The sequence below is a fragment of the Coregonus lavaretus genome (genome assembly GCF_964263955.1).
Source record: "Coregonus lavaretus genome assembly, chromosome: 15".
In the NCBI taxonomy this organism is placed as follows: domain Eukaryota; kingdom Metazoa; phylum Chordata; class Actinopteri; order Salmoniformes; family Salmonidae; genus Coregonus; species Coregonus lavaretus.
The window spans coordinates 5424087-5446275 of NC_140002.1; the positions used below are offsets into that span (position 1 = coordinate 5424087).

Consider the following 22189-nt stretch of genomic DNA (forward strand, 5'->3'; position numbering starts at 1 on the left):
ACAATGTAGAAAATAGTTTAAAAAAAGAAAAACCCTGGAATGAGTAGGTGTTCTAAAACTTTTGACCGGTAGTGTATATATTTTTCTTACTCAGAAAACTTGTGGGGCCAAATAGAACTACTCGCGGGCCAAATTCGACCCCCGGGTCGCCAGTTGTGGAACACTGCCGTAACAGAAAATAGTCTCAGAACAATTTTCAAAAATTGTATTAAACTATTTGTGGAAGACAGCCAGTGGGTGATATTTCGACAGTGCAATTTTTCAAAAAGCAAATTGGCACAGTAGATGATTTTAGAATACGGCAGGTTGGGATTACATCATGTTTACACACAGTTTACTGTAGAGCTGCATAAAGGATCTCCCCTTTCTCATGAATGAAACAGAAAACTACATTTTCTAATAATTGTGAGAACAAGTTATATTGTAGTTTTGATGTTCACATCAACACAGCAAATGTAACTTGCATTCAGAGACATTCAGTCTCCCTCTACAGTTACATGTTCCAGGTTACTCAAATAATTTGGCCACACTCTTAGAATAAAAAGGTGCTATCTAGAACCTAAAAGGGTAATACCCTCCTAGAAAGAAGGGTTCCAAAAGGGTTCTTCAGCTGTTCCCATAAGAGAACCCTTTTTGGTTCCAGCTAGAACACTTTTGGTTCCAGGTAGAACCCTTTTGGTTCCAGGTAGAACCCTTTTGGGTTATGCACATCCTGAGATGAAATTCACACCTCTTACGTACTCACCCAGATCAGAATTGTTTTACTCCTAGTCCAGTCAGTCCCCACATCTAATATATTTATTTTCTTATCTCGCTACCCATTTGAACTGGTTTAGGGGGAGACTAATCCTTCTCACAGAACAAAAATAGTGCTGATGAGCAAACTCTAATCCCGGATGTGCTGGGAAAAATATGATAATCTGCAATTCAAAAAGACAAGATCTAATTAATGAAGGCAAGCCAATGCTGTGGTTGGCGGCAGTAAGGAGATGCACCATTACCGTAGCTCAGAGGTATGCAACGCACAGTGCAATTAGGGTAGGCTTTCAATTAAAACAGAAGGCAGGGGGTCAGTTCAATCATACTCATACTGTACTGGACATGCATAGGCAGAGAGAGAGAGAGAGAGAGAGAGAGAGAGAGAGAGAGAGAGAGAGAGAGAGAGAGAGAGAGAGAGAGAGAGAGAGAGAGAGAGAGAGAGAGAGAGAGAGAGAGAGAGAGAGAGAGAGAGAGAGAGAGAGAGAGAGAGAGACCATTTCCCATTTGTACTTTAACTATTTGCACATTGTTACAACACTGTATATATACATAATATGACATTTTAAATGTCTTTATTCTTTTGGAACTTCTGAGTGTAATGATTACTGTTAATATTTATTGTTTATTTCACTTTTGTTTACTATCTACTTCACTTGCTATGGCAATGTTAACATATGTTTCTCATGCCAATAAAGCCCTTCAATTGAAATTGAATTGAATTGAGAGAGAGAGAGAGAGAGAGAGAGAGAGAGAGAGAGAGAGAGAGAGAGAGAGAGAGAGAGAGAGAGAGAGAGAGAGAGAGAGAGAGAGAGAGAGGAAAAATGATAACAAATGTGATTCTCTAGGAGGAGAAAGGCCTCAGTCAATGGTCGGGTTGTCATAGCAATCTTTTCTCTAGGCAGGGATCCATTTTACTTGCAAAGTAATAAGCTCAAGAGTGGTTTTGTGAGGGGTTACTACAAGCTGAGAATATTTCACATTTAATTTGGACATGAGAAAGGTGCAAAATTGCTTACACGACAGCTCAGATGTAGCAGCGGCATTATATCACAGAGATTCATGGATAGTGTACCATTTACCATTTGTGTGGAAGCAAGGTGATCGTCTTATTGCCTGCAGTGATCTGACATCTAATGTAAAGTCACAGAAATATGATGACTAGCTCAGGTTTCCATGAAGAGATTACACACTATAACACTTCCTGTTGTAGTAAACAATAAAAAATGATGTCATAAACTACTGTAAGTCTCCTTCCTCCTCGTTTCCTTGGTTATTAGCTTGGAGACTGTCCAGTACAGTCCAATGGTGGCTGAGAGCAGTTATGGCTGGAGAAGTGAGCCATGGACTCGGGAACACGATACCCATTTACTATTTACTGAGCTCTCAGGGAAGACTTTACATGGCTGGATAATTTGATCATGATCTCTACCACTCTCCTCTCCTCCCACCTACTGCTCCTCAGAGTGGCATTGACTCTGCACTGCTTCCTGCAGCTGAAAAGTCAATGTACCGATATTGGGCTGGCTGCTGTGCTGTCTCAACAGTGTGGTGTTGAGAGTAGAGGGAAGGCTAACTGATATTTAAGTGTGTGCCGGCTGGGCTGGTCTAGCCCCCTGACGGTCCCCTGCGCAGCTCTCCCAGCTCAGATAATGATATACCAGAATGTGTCAGCGTGGCGGCCTTCCCTTGCCGGGTGCACCAGCAGACACCGGGGAGCGGGCCAACCGGCGGCTCCCTGACAGCCCAGCCTGTTTATACACTATACCTCGCCTCGCTGCCTCCATCCTGTGCCAAGAAATAACAACTGTCACGCAGCCTTACAACATCCCACACTCACAAATGGGTTGATTTCATTTCTGCTCAATGTATTCCTGTGTCCTAGTTAAATTTATCTGACGAGCACCGAGGCAGGATGCTGCGGTTACACTCCATCAAATGAGGGAGAGAATTCTGAGCAAATTTGAATCCCTGTTTAGAATTTTACCCGTTACTGTGATTGTACAGTCGGCTTCATGTTCTCTGCCTCTGGTTTAGGAGCTGTTGTGATACTTTGGGATGCTGTTGTCTATTTTCATCTCTCTTTTTCTGTTTGTCGATCTTGCCATCTATTTGCCTGTTTCTCTCTATCCCACCTCTCCCTGTTTCATTCTCTGTTTTTCTATCCCCCCTCTCTGTTATATACCCCCCTCCCTGTTTCTCTCTACCCCTCTCTCCCTCTGTTTCTCTCTACCCCTCTCTCCCTCTGTTTCTCTCTACCCCCCTCTCCCTCCGTTTCTCTCTACCACTCTCCCTGTTTCTCTCTACCCCCCTCTCCCTCTGTTTCTCTCTACCCCTCTCTCCCTCTGTTTCTCTCTACCCCTTTCTCCCTCTGTTTCTCTCTACCCCTCTCTCCCTCTGTTTCTCTCTACCCCCCTCTCCCTCTGTTTCTCTCTACCACTCTCCCTGTTTCTCTCTACCCCCCTATCCCTCTGTTTCTCTCTACCCCTCTCTCCCTCTGTTTCTCTCTACCCCTCTCTCTCTGTTTCTCTCTACCCCTCTCTCCCTCTGTTTCTCTCTACCCCTCTCTCCCTCTGTTTCTCTCTACCCCTCTCTCCCTGTTTCTCTCTACCCCTTTCTCCCTCTGTTTCTCTCTACCACTCTCCCTGTTTCTCTCTACCCCCCTATCCCTCTGTTTCTCTCTACCCCTCTCTCCCTCTGTTTCTCTCTACCCCTCTCTCTCTGTTTCTCTCTACCCCTCTCTCCCTCTGTTTCTCTCTACCCCTCTCTCCCTCTGTTTCTCTCTACCACTCTCCCTGTTTCTCTCTACCCCTCTCTCCCTGTTTCTCTCTACCCCTCTCTCCCCCTGTTTCTCTCTACCCCTCTCTCCCTCTGTTTCTCTCTACCCCTCTCTCTCTGTTTCTCACTACCCCTCTCTCCCTCTGTTTCTCTCTACCCCTCTCTCCCTCTGTTTCTCTCTACCCCTCTCTCCCCCTGTTTCTCTCTACCCCTCTATCTGGCGTCCACAGGAGCTCTTAATATGCAGGTGGTAGTCAATGGGGAGGAAAACAAGCGGTTATTTTCCCAAAGCAATATATTTTCTTTGGCTCATCAGGAGCGTCCGTGTCCAGGTGATAATTATGGGCTTTATTAGACTGTCTCAGGCTGGATGGAGAGGGAGAAAACACAGGGTCTTGATCTTTTAAACTCAGCACAGGGGATTGTGCCTGACTCCCACCCTTCTGCTCTGCTCATCACTGGCATCACCCAGGAGGAAGTCACTGGCATCACTGGCATCACCCAGGAGGAAGTCAGGGGTTCAGAGACCAGCTCCTATTATGGGAACGCAGCCGCTCCACCGTGGTAAAGTGATTATATATTGTGTAGCCTTTCTAACCCTCTTCACACAAACTGCGAGGTACGTGGAGATTAGATGAAAAGCACTTGATAAACGTGATAAACACATTATTACTGAATCACTGTTTCTATCTGGACAGACGAACACCTAATAGTGTAGAATCTACACAAGTCTATTCACTTGTGTTACACATTGAATATCTGTAAGCAGTAATACAAGACTGTATGAACATTGTTCAGTTTTTCTTTCTACTTTTTTTTTTTTTTCAATCCACTGCCCTGTGAATGTGTCTTCTTGGTCATCTTCTAAAACAGTCCGACACCGTCTCTCCTTAATCTGCTTTTGATTACTTCTATCGAACCTGTTGCAAGGCCATTACCAAGGTGCCCCTTGGATGTTTCCCAAACCTATCTCCACCACAGTCACTATATTGCCTCAGGGTTTGTCTCTTCACCCTGAGTGGATTGCCTCAGAAAATATCCTGTGTTGGTATTACAGTACAGTACTACTAAATTACGTTGATGGAACCAAAGCCTTCCGTCCATCCATCTATTAGGAGATTGTGTAGAGGATGTCCAGCAATAATATAACAACAAAAAACATCCAAGAACTCTGAGATTAAGAGAAGAAACCCCATAACACCCCCCTATAATGCCTCCCATTCATTAGAGTTGAATGAAGGTAGACCATATAAAATTGAATTTTCTGTCAGTGCTCAGTGTAGCGGCATCTCGGAGAAGCTGTGGATGGTTTTGTTTGTTTCAACACTGAAGGGCTACAGAGAGTACAATGAGTACAATGACACAAGCACCGCTGTGTGAGGATGGTGGGCTGGCGGGCGGGTCAGCGGTTCAGCGGGTGTGCAGGCAGGCAGGCGGGCTGGCGCGTGTCCTGCGTGCTGTGCTAGTCTCTCACCCCGGCCACTTCCTGTCATCCACAATGCCTCCAGATTTCCCCTGTCAATGGCTCATCTGTGGGGCTCCGTAATCGGAGGAGGACACTGATGTGTCCCGAGGCTTTCTTGACTCCAGCTAAATAACACAGACAAGAGAGCTGCACGCCACAGCAGCTAGAAGGTCACTCTAAGAATAGCACTAGCCCCAAAAACACAACAACACAAATAAATAACAAATTAACCATCAGCTACTCTGCTTAAAATCAATACTATGATTCATCTTAAAGAGATAGTGGGGCAATGTGGAAAATGGAAATTGAAACATGGAGAATGTGATTGGCTCTTTTTACGCTTGAGAGGATAGTGTTAAACCGTGCTCTGTTTTCAGTTCCTTTATTCTGTTAATGCGCTCAGAAGGAGACTAATGAATGTGGGGAGATCCTTTTGCAATAATGTTGATGATTAACTCAAATGCCCACAAACTAGTGTATGTGTTTGGTGGTGAACAAATCACATGGAAGAAAACAACAATGTCTGACTCACAACTAACTCTCAAACCCTCAAGTAATTTGCTTTCGCCGTCTTAGTATCCATCTTTCTCGCTCTGCTCTCTCTCTCATGCTCTCTCTCTCTCTCTCTCATGCTCTCTCTCTCATGCTCTCTCTCTCTCTCTGCTCTCTCTCTCTCTCTCATGCTCTCTCTCTCTCTCATGCGCTCTCTCTCTCTCTCCCTCTCTCTCTCTCTCATGCTCTCTCTCTGCTCTCTCTCATGCTCTCTCTCTCTCTCTCTCTCTCTGCTCTCTCTCTCTCATGCTCTCTCTCTCTCTCTCTCTCTCTCTCTCTCTCTCTCTCTCTCTCATGCTCTCTCTCTCTCGTGTTCCCCCCCCCCCCCCTCTCTGGTGGGTCGTTTGTTTCTCACTCTCAGACTGCTTGCCCTTGAAAAGCTGAGAAGCTAGTATCTTGGTTTGTCATCAGCAGCTGCAGGGAGCTGGATCAGGACACATAGGGCTCAGCAGGTAGACTTGTGGCCCTCGAGGGGCATTGATGATGTAGTGCGACACAGTGAAGGACTAAGCTTGTTGACGTTGCCAGAGAAGGAACACCAAATCAAAGCAGACACAGCCTCCTTATAAAGCAAACAACCACAGCGGTGGTATTTTATTCTCTTTTTTCCACTAAGAGCATCACATTTCATCACAATTCACTCCAATTTCAACATGTCACTGAGAGCACATCATGTAAAATACATTAGAAAAAGTATATGTCCGAAAATGGCTGTTCAGATATGGTGAGACAATCTGTTCACCTGGCCACTGAGCGTACTCTGTTCTCCCTCAATGTGAATAAACCTCAGCCACAAACAGACATCTTGTTTCTCTGTGTCCTTGTGCTGCCCTAACGGACCTATTTTACAACAGGAACGGAACTCAATGAATCACTCAATCAAGTGACTCTAAAGTCTTTATGTGCTTTTGGCCAAACTTGAAATATAACTCAAGCTATGTGCTCTGAGAGCAAGTAGTCAAAATGTTCCATATCAGCACGGATGGAACGGTAGTTAAAATACAGAGGGCAATGGCATGATCCCTCCTCCTCCCCCTTGGAATACATTTTCACCAGATGGTGTGTATCAGAATCTTAAACCGAGGCAAGCACCACAATGGACTGCACCATTACCATAGCGGCTCCACTTTCCCTTGTCATGTAACAGAACAGCTGTTTGTTTATCTAACCAATAAGTCAAAAGAACAGAAAGAAACCCATTTAGTCCTGCATCTATTGCAAGCTAAAGGAGTCTAACTGTAGTCTACCTTCTCCAATCAATGTAATTCCCTCTCAGTCGTATAGACAGTGAGTGTTATTCCAAGACCTTGTGTTTTATCTTAGCTGTTTCACTGACTGACTTCAGAGCTGGTATTATCCCTGGGATCTGAAGCTACTGTGTGAATATAAAAGACAACAGCTGTCGGAGCAGCCGCGCACGGCAGACAGATAAAGTGCTGCTTTGTGAACTGCCTCCAAAAATAAACAGACCATTCTGTCCCTGGTTGGGTACCAGGACGAGAACTCACGTCTGATGAAATAGCTATGAAGATGAAGTGTGCCAGGTTTCATCAGGTCAGAAAGACACAGACTGTGTGGCTCCATTCAGTTTATCTTCTCCATACACAGCTTTACACTTTCAACAGGTCAGGTTACATTTCACTATCTACAAATGCAATAGTTTACATGATAAATAGGCTACTTAAAATAGTATCTCAAACATAACCCCTGGATAAGGGCTAAATGCCGAAAGGAGTTGGTTCCGTTGTCATCCAAGACTTTATGTACATCTTCCACATTGCTCCTTTCGGCATCCAGGCTCTGTCGTAGCCGGCCGCGACCGGGAGACCCATGGGCGGCGCACAATTGGCCCAGCGTCGTCCAGGGTAGGGGAGGGAATGGCCGGCAGGGATGTAGCTCAGTTGATAGAGCATGGCGTTTGCAATGCCAGGGTTGTGGGGTTGATTCCCACGGGGGGCCAGTATAAAAAAAAAAATGTGTATTCACTAAACTGTAAGTCGCTCTGGATAAGAGCGTCTGCTAAATGACTAAAATGTAAATGTAAAAATGATAAGAGCGTCTGCTAATTGACTAAAATGTAAATGTAAAATGTAGTTTGGATCACTATACTGTTTTTGAAAAAAATTATATGCTATCTGTAACCATCATGTCTGCCATCTGTAACCTAACCATCATATGTGTAATGACACCATTATTAAAAGCAATGATCAAAAGGAGTTGTAATAATAAATGCATCATACATTATGTTCCCTTCTCAGTTAAATGGATTACTAACAGGATGTACAACATTGCCTTAAAAATATTGCCTTAAAAATATTGAGTCGTAATCTAAAGAAAATACCAGACATAATTGCTCTACTAAAGCATATCTGATACAATCATTTTTCGTTTCTTTAGGCCAGGGTGATTGTCCTAAACAGATGGAATGTAGCCAAGAAAGATCCATTCTGCGCGATCAATATCCATTTAAAACGAATAACCTAAATAAATGTAGTATCTTTTTAAGATCTTTCTTAATTTGCACTCTCTCCCTCCAGAAGCCAAAAAGACTCTTGCCACATTTCTGACAATGGTAACTGATAATGTTTCCTCTGGTTAGCACTTCTTCTTCTGTAGCTGCCATTTAGGGGAAATAACTGCTTAAATGCCAGTATATCTTCTTGACTGATTAAACATTGTGATTTATGGATTGGCCTTTAGTTTTACATACATTATTTTCCCCTAGAGGAGACTTGTCAGCCATTTCCCTTGCAAACACAGACGTTTGAATGACCATACATTTTGTGCAGGCCAAAGGTAAAGCTCCCTGTCAGGCTGTAGGCCAGAGAATATCACAGTAACTTCCCAACGAATTCATGCATTTCCATACAAGCCTCCTGACACACCACCACACGTTATAAACATTCAACTCCAAACTGCTTCTAACAAGCCTCTGGTACTAGCTTCACTGTAGAGGAGCCATTTTCCTCAGGAGCCAAATTCATTTCCTGCTTTGGAATCCAACCAACAAACAATGTGTGCATGCATAATGCATATGTTTCCCTCTGTTATGGATTAGGCACATAGTATTTTAATTCACCAGGGTGTGTGCACGCTGCATGTGTCAGAAATCAGAAGAGGGGGGGATATGGAAAAGGGGGATGGGCCTCCTTGAGTAAACCACATTCAGAACAGGGAAGCTCAGAGAGAGAGAGAGAGAGAGAGAGAGAGAGAGAGAGAGAGAGAGAGAGAGAGAGAGAGAGAGAGAGAGAGAGAGAGAGAAAGAAAGAGAAAGACTGTTACCCGACACGGTCCTGACGATCTCGCTGGTGTTCCTCAGGCCAACGAAGGAGAACTGGTAGAGCCTCCAGGAGCGGATGTCTCCCACCTCCACGGAGCTCCTCTTCCACTTGTACACTATCTCCTCTCTGGGGTAGCCATCTGGACAGAGGGAGGGGGGAGAGACAGTTAGCTCTGGACATTACTACCTGTGGTGGTCTATGTCTGAATCCATCCAATATTAAAACGTGTTAAACAAGTCATGTGTAACGCTATGTACTTCTATACCACTCCAACGGTAATTAGGTATAAGGTGACTTTAATGTGGACATAGCGAATATTCAGGAACATCGTAAGGTGCAATCCTAAATAGTGACTGGACACTAATAACATCTGATAACAACTGACCTTGAGTCAAGTCTCTGCTGATTTCTGTCCAGAGAAGAACACTACAATGTATAGGCCTACATCATGCTAAATGGGGTGGTTTAATGCACATTAGCTTTCCCAAGTGCAAGCTGTAATGGGCCTTTTAGTTGAATAGCCCACAGATATCCTGTAACAGATATCCTGTAACAGTAAACCTCTGAGATACTTAGGATGGACGGTTGTAGTCTTTATTTGATGCCCACATTAAAACTAGAACCGCTAAGGCAGTCATTTTGACTGCTTATGATTTATTTTATGTTATTACTCTGCCATTTTGAAAGTCATGCCTAAATAAGTCTATATAACACACTGCCGTTGTCAGAATCGTAATATCGCAAACAGAACTGGAGTTATAACCAGTTTTAAGAGGGCATGTCATTATTTGAATGGTTTCTCCCCCGTTGCCCCTCCTTCTCCCAACAGTAGGGCCTGCTCCGCTCCTTCTCCCAACAGTATGGCCTGCATCGCTTCTTCTCCCAACAGTAGGGCCTGCTCCGCTCCTTCTCCCAACAGTAGGGCCTGCTCCGCTCCTTCTCCCAACAGTAGGGCCTGCTCCCCTGCTTCTCCCAACAGTAGGGCCTGCTCCGCTCCTTCTCCCAACAGTAGGGCCTGCTCCGCTCATTCTCCCAACAGTAGGGCCTGCTCCCCTGCTTCTCCCAACAGTAGGGCCTGCCCCGCTCCTTCTTCAGACAGTTGAAAGTGCAGTGCGCAGCTGATAATCACCCCGAGATTTGCCTCGAAACTGAACCTAACCTATACCGAAACTAATTTCACACATTTAACTACAGATGAAATAATGTGAATGAAGAACAGGGCGGGACATTCTATAGTATTGATCCAGTCTAATTATAGGCCTAATATCAACATGGTATGTACCCTATATCAGTTCACTGAATCAAAGCAGTCTTATCAGTCTACTCTGGCCTACTTGGAGTAGGCTACACAGCGAGAGTAATGCTGAAAGGCTTTTAATATCTGGGAAAAGGTCCACATCGTGCAGCAGGTGAGCGAGTGTCGGAGAATGTGGTGATAAGGCTTGTGGAACCTTACGTTGGCAAGGGGAGAAATATCACTATGGACAATTTATTTACTTCACTGTCATTAGAGAACAAGTTGCTTGCAAAGAAAACAAGTCTGGCCGGCACCATGAACAAAGTGAGTCGGGAGCTCCCTCCCTCTGCGCAAAATAAGGCACCAACCCAGCCGTTGTATTCCACCATGGTGCTGAAGAATGACAAGACAACAGGACACAATAAAGAGAAAACCGGAGACTATTATGCACTACAACCAGACAAATGTGTGTCAAGGTGTGTCAAGGTGTGTCAAGGTATGTCAAGGTGTGTCAAGGTGTGTCAAGGTATGTCAAGGTGTGTCAAGGTGTGTCAAGGTGTGTCAAGGTGTGTCAAGGTATGTCAAGGTAAATAAATAATAAATAATATGCCATTTAGCAGACGCTTTTATCCAAAGCGACTTACAGTCATGCGTGCATACATTTTTTGTGTATGGGTGGTCCCGGGGATCGAACCCACTACTTTGGCGTTACAAGCGCCGTGCTGAGCTGAGCTACAGAGGACCACGGTGTGTACAATACAAGGTGTATCAAGGTGTGTCAAGGTGTGTCAAGGTGTGTCAAGCAAGTGAAAGTTACAAAGATTTGTGCCGACTGTTAGGCCAAGGGATAACAGCTAAATGAAATCCAACTGATGCCATTGCGTGAAGATGCACAAAAGCACGATATAATTGAAAATGTTTGACTGCTGTCATATCTACACATACAGTGCCTTCAGAAAGTATTCAGACCCCTTGACTTTTTCCAAAAAAAAATACGTTACAGCCTTATTCTAAAATGGATTAAATAAAAATCAGCAATCTACACACAATACCCCATAATGACAAAGCGAAAACAGGTTTTTAGGAATTTCTGCTAATTTATAAAAAAAATAAAAACAGAAATACCTTATTTACATACCCTTTGCTATGAGACTTGAAATTGAGCTCAGGTGCATCCTGTTTCCATTGATCATCCTTGAGATGTTTCTACAACTTGATTGGAGTCCACCTGTGGTATATACAATTGATTGGACATGATTTGGAAAGGCACACACCTGTCTATATAAGGTCCCACAGTTGACAGTGCATGTTAGAGCAAAAACCAAGCCATGAGGTCGAAGGAATTGTCCGTAGAGCTCAGAGACAGGATTGTGTCGAGGTACAGATCTGGGGAAGGGTACCAATACATTTCTGCAGCATTGAAGGTCCCCAATAACACAGTGGCCTCCCATCATTCTTAAATGGAAGAAGTTTGGATCCACCAAGACTCTTCCTAGAGCTGGCCGCCTGGTCAAACTGAGCAATCGGGGGAGAAGGGCCTTGGTCAGGGAGGTGACCAAGAACCCAATGGTCACTCTGACAGAGCTCTAGAGTTCCTCTGTGGAGATGGGAGAACCTTCCAAAAGGAAAACCATCTCTGCAGCATTCCACCAATCAGGCCTTTATGGTAGAGTGGCCAGACGGAAGCCACTCCTCAGTAAAAGGCACATGACAGCCCGCTTGGAGTTTGCCAAAAGGCACCTAAAGATTCTCAGACCATGAAAAACAAGATTCTCTGGTCTGATTAAACCAAGATTGAACTCTTTGGCCTGAAAGCCAAGCGTCACGTCTGGAGGAAACCTGGCACCATCCCTGCGGTGAAGCATGGTGGTGGCAGCATCATGCTGTGGCGATGTTTTCAACGGCAGCGACTGGGAGACTAGTCAGGATCGAGGAAAAGATGAACGGAGAAAAGTACAGAGAGATCCTTGATGCAAACCTGCTCCAGAGCGCTCAGGACCTCAGACTGGGGTGAAGGTTCACCTTCCAACAGGACAACGACCCTAAGCACACAGCCTACTACGCAGGAGTGGCTTCGGGACAAGTCTCTGAATGTCCTTGAGTGGCCCAGCCAGAGCCCAGACTTGAACCCAATCTAACATCTCTGGAGAGACCTGACAATAGCTGTGCAGCGAAGCTCCCCATCCAACCTGACAGTACTAAGTAAAGGGTCTGAATACTTATGTAAATGTGATATTTCAGTTCTTTATTTTTAATACATTTGCTAAAATTTCTAAAAACCTGTTTTGGCTTTGTCATTATGGGTATTGTGTGTAGATTGACGAGGAACATAAAAAAAAAAATCCATTTTAGAATAAGGCTGTAACGTAACAAAATGTGGAAAAAGTCAAGGGGTCTGAATACTTTCCGAAGGCACATTCATTCTAAATGCCTTTATTGATTTTGTGCCGAGTTTCACTATTCATCAAGGCCACTTGGGGCTTATAATGATGTTTAGGCTACTGATGTTTTCATCATTTGACCACGTGTCTTTTGACTGTGTGTCTTGGAGGTTGGGGTATTTTATATTTTATTTTGTAGTTATAAAAAGAAGCTGTTACCATGTTCATACGCATATATTTTCTGTTTGATAGTTGTAACAAAGGCATTCCACGAATAATATTTATTGAACACCGGAAGTTTAGTTTTTTAGTTTTTACATATACAGTTGAAGTCGGAAGTTTACATACACCTTAGCCAAATACATTAAACTCAGTTTTTCACAATTCCTGACATTTAATCCCAGTAAAAAATGCCCTGTTTTAGGTCAGTTAGGATCACCACTATATTTTAAGAATGTGAAATGTCAGAATAATAGCAGAGAGAATGATTTAGTTCAGCTTTTATTTCTTTCATCACATTCTCAGTGGGTCAGAAGTTTACATACACTCAATTAGTATTTGGTAGCATTGCCTTTAAATTGTTTAACTTGGGTCAAGCGTTTCGAGTAGCCTTCCACAAGCTTCCCACAATAAGTTGGGTGAATTTTGGCCCATTCCTCCTGACAGAGCTGGTATAACTGAGTCAGGTTTGTAGGCCTCCTTGCTCGCACACGCCTTTTCAGTTCTGCCCACACATTTTCTATAGGATTGAGGTCAGGGATTTGTGATGGCCACTCCAATACCTTGATTTTGTTGTCCTTTAGCCATTTTTCCACAACTTTGGAAGTATGCTTGGGGTCATTGTCCATTTGGAAGACCCATTTGCGACCAAGCTTTAACTTCCTGACTGATGTCTTGAGATGTTGCTTCAATATATCCACATAATTTTCCTTCCTCATGATGCCATCTATTTTGTGAAGTGCACCAGTCCCTCCTGCAGCAAAGCACCCCCACAGCATGATGCTGCCACCCCTGTGCTTCATGGTTGGGATGGTATTCGTCGGCTTGCAAGCCTTCCCCTTTTCCTCCAAACATAACCATGGTCATTATGGCCAAACATTTCTATTTTTGTTTCATCAGACCAGAGGACATTTCTCCAAAAAGTACGATCTTTGTCCCCATGTGCAGTTGCAAACCGTAGTCTGGCTTTTTTATGGCGGTTTTGGAGCAGTGGCTTCTTCCTTGCTGAGCGGCCTTTCAGGTTATGTCGACCTAGGACTCGTTTTTACTGTGGATATAGATACTTTTGTACCTGTTTTCCTCCAGCATCTTCACAAGGTCCTTTGCTGTTGTTCTGGGATTGATTTGCACTTTTCGCACCAAAGTACGTTCATCTCTAGGAGACAGAACTCGTCTCCTTCCTGAGCGGTATGATGGCTGCGTGGTCCCATGGTGTTTATACTTGCGTACTATTGTTTGTACAGATGAACGTGGTACCTTCAGGCGTTTGGAAATTGCTCCCAAGGATGAACCAGAGTTGTGGAGGTCTACATTTTCTTTTCTGAGGTCTTGGCTGATTTATTTTGATTTTCCCATGATGTTAAGCAAATAAGCACTGAGTTTGAAGGTAGGCCTTGAATTACATCCACAGGTACACCTCCAATTGACTCAAATGATGTCAATTAGCCTATCAGAAGCTTCTAAAGCCTTGACATCATTTTCTGGAATTTTCCAAGCTGTTTAAAGGCAAAGTCAACTTAGTATGTAAACTTCTGACCCAGTGGAATTGTGATACAGTGAATTATAAGTGAAATAATCTGTCTGTAACAATTGTTGGAAAAATTACTTGTGTCATGCACAAAGTAGATGTCCTAACCGACATGCCAAAACTATGGTTTGTTAACAAGAAATTTGTGGAGTGGTTGAAAAACGAGTTTTAATGACTCCAACCTAAGTGTATGTAAACTTCTGACTTCAAGTGCCTTGAAAAAGTATTCATCCCCCTTGGCGTTTTTCATTTTTTTGTTTTATTACAACCTGTAATTTAAATGGATTTTTATTTGGATTTCATGTAATGGACATACAGAAAACAGTCCAAATTGGTGAAGTGAAATTAAAAGAATAACTTTTAATAATGGAAAAAAAATTACGGAAAAGTGGTGCGTGCATATGTATTCACCCCCTTTGCTATGAAGCCCCTAAATAAGACCTGGTCAACCAATTACCTTCAGAAGTCACATAATTAGTTAAATAAAGTCCACTTCTGTGCAATCTAAGTGTCACATGATCTCAGTATATATACACATGTTCTGAAAGGCCCCAGAGTCTGCAACTCAACTAAGCAAGAGGCACCACCAAGCAAGCGGCACCGTGAAGACCAAGGAGCTCTCCAAACAGGTCAGGGACAAAATTGTAGAGAAGTACAGATCAGGGTTGGGTTATAAAAAAAATATCACAAACTTTGAACATCCCACGGAGCACCATTAAATCCATTACAAAAAAATTGAAAGAATATGGCACCACAACAAACCTGCCAAGAGAGGGCCGCCCATCAAAACTCACGGACCAGGCAAGGAGGGCATTAATCAGAGAGGCAACAAAGAGACCAAAGATCACCCTGAAGGAGCTGCAAAGTTCCACATCGGAGATTGGAGTATCTGTCCATAGGACCACTTTAAGCCGTACACGCCACAGAGCTGGGCTTTACAGAAGAGTGGCCAGAAAAAAGCCATTGCTTAAAGAAAAAAATTAGCAAACATGTTTGGTGTTCGCCAAAAGGCATGTGGGAGACTCCCCAAACATATTGTAGAAGGTACTCTGGTCAGATGAGACTACAATTGAGCTTTTTGGCCATCAAGGAAAACGCTATGTCTGGCGCAAACCCAACACCTCTCATCACCCCGAGAACACCATCCCCACAGTGAAGCATGGTGGTGGCAGCATCATGCTGTGGGGATGTTTTTCATCAGCAGTGACTGGGAAACTGGTCAGAATTGAAGGAATGATGGATGGCGCTAAATACAGTGAAATTCTTAAGGGAAACCTGTTTCAGTCTTCCAGAGATTTGAGACTGGGACAGAGGTTCACCTTCCAGCAGGACAATGACCCTAAGCATACTGCTAAAGCAACACTCAAGTGGTTTAAGGGGAAATATTTAAATGTCTTGGAATGGCCTAGTCAAAGCCCAGACCTCAATCCAATTGAGAATCTGTGGTATGACTTAAAGATTGCTGTACACCAGTGGAACCCATCCAACTTGAAGGAGCTGGAGCAGTTTTGCCTTGAAGAATGGGCAAAAATCCCAGTGGCTAGATGTGCCAAGCTTCTAGAGACATACCCCAAGAGACTTGAAGCTGTAATTGCTGCAAAAGGTTGCGGTACATAGTATTGACTTTGGGGGGGGGGGGGGGGGGATAGTTATGAACGCTCAAGTTTTCTGTTTATTGTCTTAGTTCATGTTTGTTTCACAATAAAAAATATTTAGCATCTTCAAAGTGGTAGGCATGTTGTATAAATCAAATGATACAAACACCAAAAAAATCTATTTTAATTCCAGGTTGTAAAGCAACAAAATAGGAAAAATGCCAAGGGGGGTGAATACTTTCACAAGCCACTGTAGCCTACAGTAACATAAACTAATGAAAATGCTATATATATTTTTTTTCTAAAATACAAATTGTATTCTTATGTTACCCAAGGCCTTCATAAACACAACCAAATTATTATTTTTGCGATTAGCATATATGAAATAAATTAATTACACTGTTAGAATGTTGCAGTCAGAATGACTTCTCTTTAGCTTTCTTATGTTACAAGACCATGGTGCTTGCCTACGGAGCTGTGAGGGGAACGGCACCTCCGTACCTTCAGGCTCTGATCAGTCCCTACACCCAAACGAGGGCATTGCATTCATCCACCTCTGGCCTGCTGGCTCCCCTACCTCTGCTGAAGCACAGTTCCCGCTCAGCCCAGTCAAAACTGTTCGCTGCTCTGGCACCCCAATGGTGGAACAAGCTCCCTCACAACGCCAGGACAGCGGAGTCACTCACCACCTTCCGGAAACATTTGAAACCCCACCTCTTTAAGGAACACCTGGGATAGGATAAAGTAATCCCCCCCTTACCCCACCCCACCCCCCCAAAAAAAGAAAAAGAAAAAAAAAGAATGCACCAATTTGTAAGTCGCTCTGGATAAGAGTGTCTGCTAAATGACATAAATGTAAATGTAGCTTGAAGGGGGGTCAATGGAGGCCCAGGGTTTCTAGTGTTAAGGCCATTCCTTCCAGAGATCCTTCCATGGCTGTGCTTTCAGGAAACATTACTGGCTCAAATCTCTTTTGTCAGGGAGGGTGTGAAGCAATTAGAACCATACAAAATGGTTGCACTGAAACTGTCGTGTGGTACTCTTTCTCAGCGTGTGGTGAAAAAATATGCTGCAACGTGTGCTGCAACTGAGGGAAGCTCATGCACTTCAAACTAATTTCAGCCGCTGGCTTTCATACATTTAAAATGTTTTTTTCTGTTCTGATTTTAGGGCTACAACTCCCATTTTTATTTTGTTGTTGCTCTAGACCTATTTAGGAACCTCTCTCTCTCTCTCCGTCACATGGTCATCGTAGCTCCCTAACAGGATCATTACCATAAACCCCTCCCCATCAGCTCCCCATGCGGAACACTGATTTCTCTGGCTGTGGGCTGTGGTCTCTCTGTACTAGTCTCTCTCACCAACCCTGCCTGGTTACTGTACTGGTCTCTCTCACCAACCCTGTCTGGTTACTGTACTGGTCTCTCTCACCAACCCTGTCTGGTTACTGTACTAGTCTCTCTCACCAACCCTGCCTGGTTACTGTCCTGGTCTCTCTCACCAACCCTGCCTGTCTGGTTACTGTCCTGGTCTCTCTCACCAACCCTGTCTGTCTGGTTACTGTCCTGGTCTCTCTCACCAACCCTGCCTGGTTACTGTCCTGGTCTCTCTCACCAACCCTGTCTGCCTGGTTACTGTATTGGTCTCTCTCACCAACCCTGTCTGCCTGGTTACTGTCCTGGTCTCTCTCACCAACCCTGTCTGGTTACTGTACTTGTCTCTCTCACCAACCCTGTCTGCCTGGTTACTGTATTGGTCTCTCTCACCAACCCTGTCTGTCTGGTTACTGTCCTGGTCTCTCTCACCAACCCCGTCTGGTTATTGTACTGGTCTCTCTCACCAACCCTGTCTGGTTACTGTACTGGTCTCTCTCACCAACCCTGTCTGCCTGGTTACTGTATTGGTCTCTCTCACCAACCCTGACTGGTTATTGTACTGGTCTCTCTCACCAACCCTGTCTGTCTGGTTACTGTCCTGGTCTCTCTCACCAACCCTGTCTGCCTGGTTACTGTCCTGGTCTCTCTCACCAACCCTGTCTGCCTGGTTACTGTCCTGGTCTCTCTCACCAACCCTGTCTGTCTGGTTACTGTCCTGGTCTCTCTCACCAACCCTGTCTGCCTGGTTACTGTCCTGGTCTCTCTCACCAACCCTGTCTGGTTATTGTACTGCTCTCTCTCACCAACCCTGTCTGGTTATTGTACTGCTCTCTCTCACCAACCCTGTCTGGTTATTGTACTGCTCTCTCTCACCAACCCTGTCTGGTTACTGTACTGGTCTCTCTCACCAACCCCGTCTGTCTGGTTACTGTATTGGTCTCTCTCACCAACCCTGTCTGGTTACTGTACTGCTCTCTCTCACCAACCCTGTCTGTCTGGTTACTGTCCTGGTCTCTCTCACCAACCCTGTCTGGTTACTGTACTGGTCTCTCTCACCAACCCCGTCTGTCTGGTTACTGTATTGGTCTCTCTCACCAACCCTGCCTGGTTACTGTCCTGGTCTCTCTCACCAACCCTGTCTGTCTGGTTACTGTATTGGTCTCTCTCACCAACCCCGTCTGTCTGGTTACTGTATTGGTCTCTCTCACCAACCCCGTCTGCCTGGTTACTGTATTGGTCTCTCTCACCAACCCCGTCTGCCTGGTTACAGTACCTGATCTCAACTGCTACGGTTTGGAGGTTAATGTTATTCTCCCCCTTTCATTGTATTGCTTCTCCCGTCTCTTACTGCTTTCTCTCTCCCTTTTCCCTCTCTCACAATAGAAAAGGGCTAAAAACACAGCAGCATGTTGTGCACTGTGCTGATGTCTTCATAGTATAGTGCTTGTTCTTGGCTGCCGCTGCTGTTGGAAGCAGGCATGTGGAGGCCATGGAGAGAGAGAGAGAGAGAGAGAGTGTGTGTGTGAGCGAGAGAGACAAGAGTGAGAGCGACGGTGGTGTAGCAGAGAGCAGACTTACAGCTCGAAAACTCCAGCGGACAGGAGTGCTCATCCATTGGGAAGTTGTTCAGTTTAAGCTGGCACTCGGCATCAATAGTCAACCTACAAACATAAAAACACAGTTTACATCTGCTGTGCTGGTCAGGTTGTCAACAAAACATCTAACATATTATGTTATGTAACTCTCCTGTCTGATTTCTACTGTTCAGTGGACTTAAAAGTGAAACTCATTAAACCTTCCTATTGACAAAATGGGCAATACTGGCATTACCCATCCATGCGCTTCCTTTTCTTATGTGTCATTCTATTCAGCATTAGGACATTATAATTAGCCATTGGTGAGGTTGGAGTTCCCTAATGAATTAATGAACTGTGGTTGCATTCTGGGAGAACATCAATCACTGCTGGGTTGAGGAGTCCAGTCCACCAAAGTTAATCTTCTCAATAGACAGTGTGAGGGAGAGTTAGCTAGCTAGCCAGGCTGAAGCTACTCTTCTTTCTTAACCAGAGGCACCAAATTAGGATGATTCATGTGGTCCGAAGCGCAATCCGTCAAGCTCAATCAACTACTGCCTGTCAAATACAGTCAACTGGAAACCGTCTCTGTTTCCTCATTTGTGTCAGAGTCACCCAGCGGTGCTTCTTCATTGGACAACATCTCACCGCAGTGTGTAAAGTATCCGTCCGTCGTTCCAGATCCGGAGCATACGATTGGGTGTGGTGATCCAGTGGGCGTCGGCCTTTTTGGAGTTGCGGAAGAAGGTGTCAGGGATCCAGATCTTGCCCACCATGTTGCTGTTGAGACGCAATACCTTCATGGTACTGTTGAACTTTAACCTCCGGTCGTACCATGTCTGGGCAAAAAATATGTCGATGGTGTACTCCTGCGGAGGGAAAAAAAACACAGGCTCGATTCAATTAAACCCGCAGTGCGGTATTATACAAGGTCAAATGAGATCAGAGAATGTTTTTTACTACTGTAGGAACCTAATATTACTAGGTAGACCCCACTCACAGGTATATGCATCCCGTTTTCAGAATAAGAAGTATGTACACAAGCAGTAGTATATAGACACTTCCTAATTACCCATCCCTATGACAGTTGAGTGGATTCCATCCATAGTCATCATTTGAAGAGTTTCATTTCAAAATGCTATGTATACAGTACCAGTCAAAAGTTTGGACACACCTACTCATTCCAGGGTTTTTCTTTATTTTTACTATTTTCTACATTGTAGAATAATAGTAAAGACATCCAAACTATGAAATAACACATATGGAATCATGTAGTAACCAAAAAAGTGTTAAACAAATCAAAATATATTTTATATTTCAGATTCTTCAAAGTAGCCACCCTTTGCCTTGATGACAGCTTTGCACACTATTGGCATTCTCTCAACAAGCTTCATGAAGTAGTCACCTGGAATGCATTTCAATTAACTTGTTAAAAGTTAATTTGTGGAATTTCTTTCCTTCTTAACGTGTTTGAGCCAATCAGTTGTGTTGTGACAAGGTAGGGGTGGTATACAGAAGATATCCCTATTTGGTAAAATACCAAATGTAGAAAATAGTAAAAATGTAGAAAATAGTAAAAAAATAAAGAAAAACCCTTGAATGAGTAGGTGTGTCCAAACCTTTGACAGGTACTGTATGTTTTCAGAAATGTTGGTAAATTAGGTTTTATTGTTTAAAGAAATTATGAAAGAGATTGGTGTGTTTTTCCCCTATCTAATCATGGCATGGGGTTGTTCAATGACAGCCATGTATTTGTTTAAAATCACTTGATGGTTTCATTTCAAAGAGACAAATAATCATGTTTTTGTGTGTAAAATGCTATATCCGCCTCACTCACAGAGGAATAAGTAGTACTACTAGGTTTTACACAGTCAAATGTAACACATAACTACATTTTAATAAAGAAATGTACAAATGCTACATATGAGATCTGTACGTAAAACATTTACATTTGACATTTTAGTCATTCTCCTCTGAATCATTCAGATGTTCATTGGCAAACTTCAGACGGGCATGTATATGTGCTTTCTTGAGCAGGGGGACCTTGCGGGCGCTGCAGGATTTCAGTCCTTCACGGCGTAGTGTGTTACCAATTGTTTTCTTGGTGACTATGGTCCCAGCTGCCTTGAGATCATTGACAAGATCCTCCCGTGTAGTTCTGGGCTGATTCCTTACCGATCTCATGATCATTGCAACTCCACGAGGTGAGATCTTGCATGGAGCCCCAGGCCGAGGGAGATTGACAGTTATTTTGTGTTTCTTCCATTTGCGAATAATCGCACCAACTGTTGTCACCTTCTCACCAAACTGCTTGGCGATGGTCTTGTAGCCCATTCAAGCCTTGTGTAGGTCTACAATCTTGTCCCTGACATCCTTGGAGAGGTCTTGGCCATGGTGGAGAGTTTGGAATCTGATTGATTGATTGCTTCTGTGGACAGGTGTCTTTTATACAGGTAACACGCTGAGATTAGGAGCACTCCCTTTAAGAGTGTGCTCATAATCTCAGCTCGTTACCTGTATAAAAGACACCTGGAAGCCAGACATCTTTCTGATTGAGAGGGGGTCAAATACTTATTTCCCTCATTAAAATGCAAATCAATTTAGTAACATTTTTGACATGCGTTTTTCTGGATTTTTTTGTTGTTATTCTGTCTCTCACTGTTCAAATAAACCTACCATTAAAATGATAGACTGATCATTTATTTGTCAGTGGGCAAACGTAGAAAATCAGCAGGGGATCAAATATTTTTTTCCCCTCACTGTAAACTTCCGACTTCAACTGTATGTATTCACCCCCTTTGCTATGAAGCCCCTAAATTAGATCTGGTGCAACCAATTACCTTCAGAAGTTACATAATTAGTTAAATAAAGTCCACCTGTGTGCAATCTAAGTGTCATATGGTGGTCCCGTGTAGCTTAGTTGGTAGAGCATGGCGTTTGCAACGCCAGGGTTGTGGGTTCGATTCCCACGGGGGGCCAGTATGAAAATGTATGCACTCACTAACTGTAAGTCGCTCTGGATAAGAGCGTCTACTAAAATGTCAATGTAATTTAGCAAATGCTCTTATCCAGAGCGCCTTGCAGTAAGTGCATTCATCTTAAGATAGCTAGGTGAGACGACCACATATTACAGTCAAATATACAGGATACGAACATTGCATTCCAGCTAAACAATGGATATATAGAGTTTTGCGCAAAAAAAAAAATTCATACATATCTAAAATCTATTAATAAAAAATCTGAGATCAGTAATATTTTATACACACATGTGTAAATTTGAACATTTGTGGATATAGCGTTTTGGAACAAAACTCTTCATTTATATACACGTTAAAATTCTGTGTTGAAATTTAACAATGAATAAAAACACTACTGTAGAACACTCTAAGATCCTTAACTGGATCGGAATGCCCTGAGACCCTTAACAGGAACGAGTGTCCTCCAGAA

The 22189-nt window shown here is 43.6% G+C and overlaps 1 protein-coding gene across 2 annotated transcripts in view; it reads right to left on the bottom strand.

The window, feature by feature from the left end:
* The window catches only part of gabrg2 (gamma-aminobutyric acid type A receptor subunit gamma2), a gene marked incomplete at both ends in the record, with an annotated part of 59228 nt that overhangs the window by 19797 nt on the left and 17242 nt on the right, over positions 1 to 22189 (bottom strand). For both annotated transcript variants that reach the window (XM_084177548.1, XM_084177549.1), the window contains 3 exons: positions 8834 to 8971; positions 18747 to 18829; positions 19391 to 19611. In XM_084177548.1, the coding sequence (XP_084033674.1) occupies positions 8834 to 8971; positions 18747 to 18829; positions 19391 to 19611 (442 nt within the window). The remainder of the gene's footprint in view (positions 1 to 8833; positions 8972 to 18746; positions 18830 to 19390; positions 19612 to 22189) is intronic.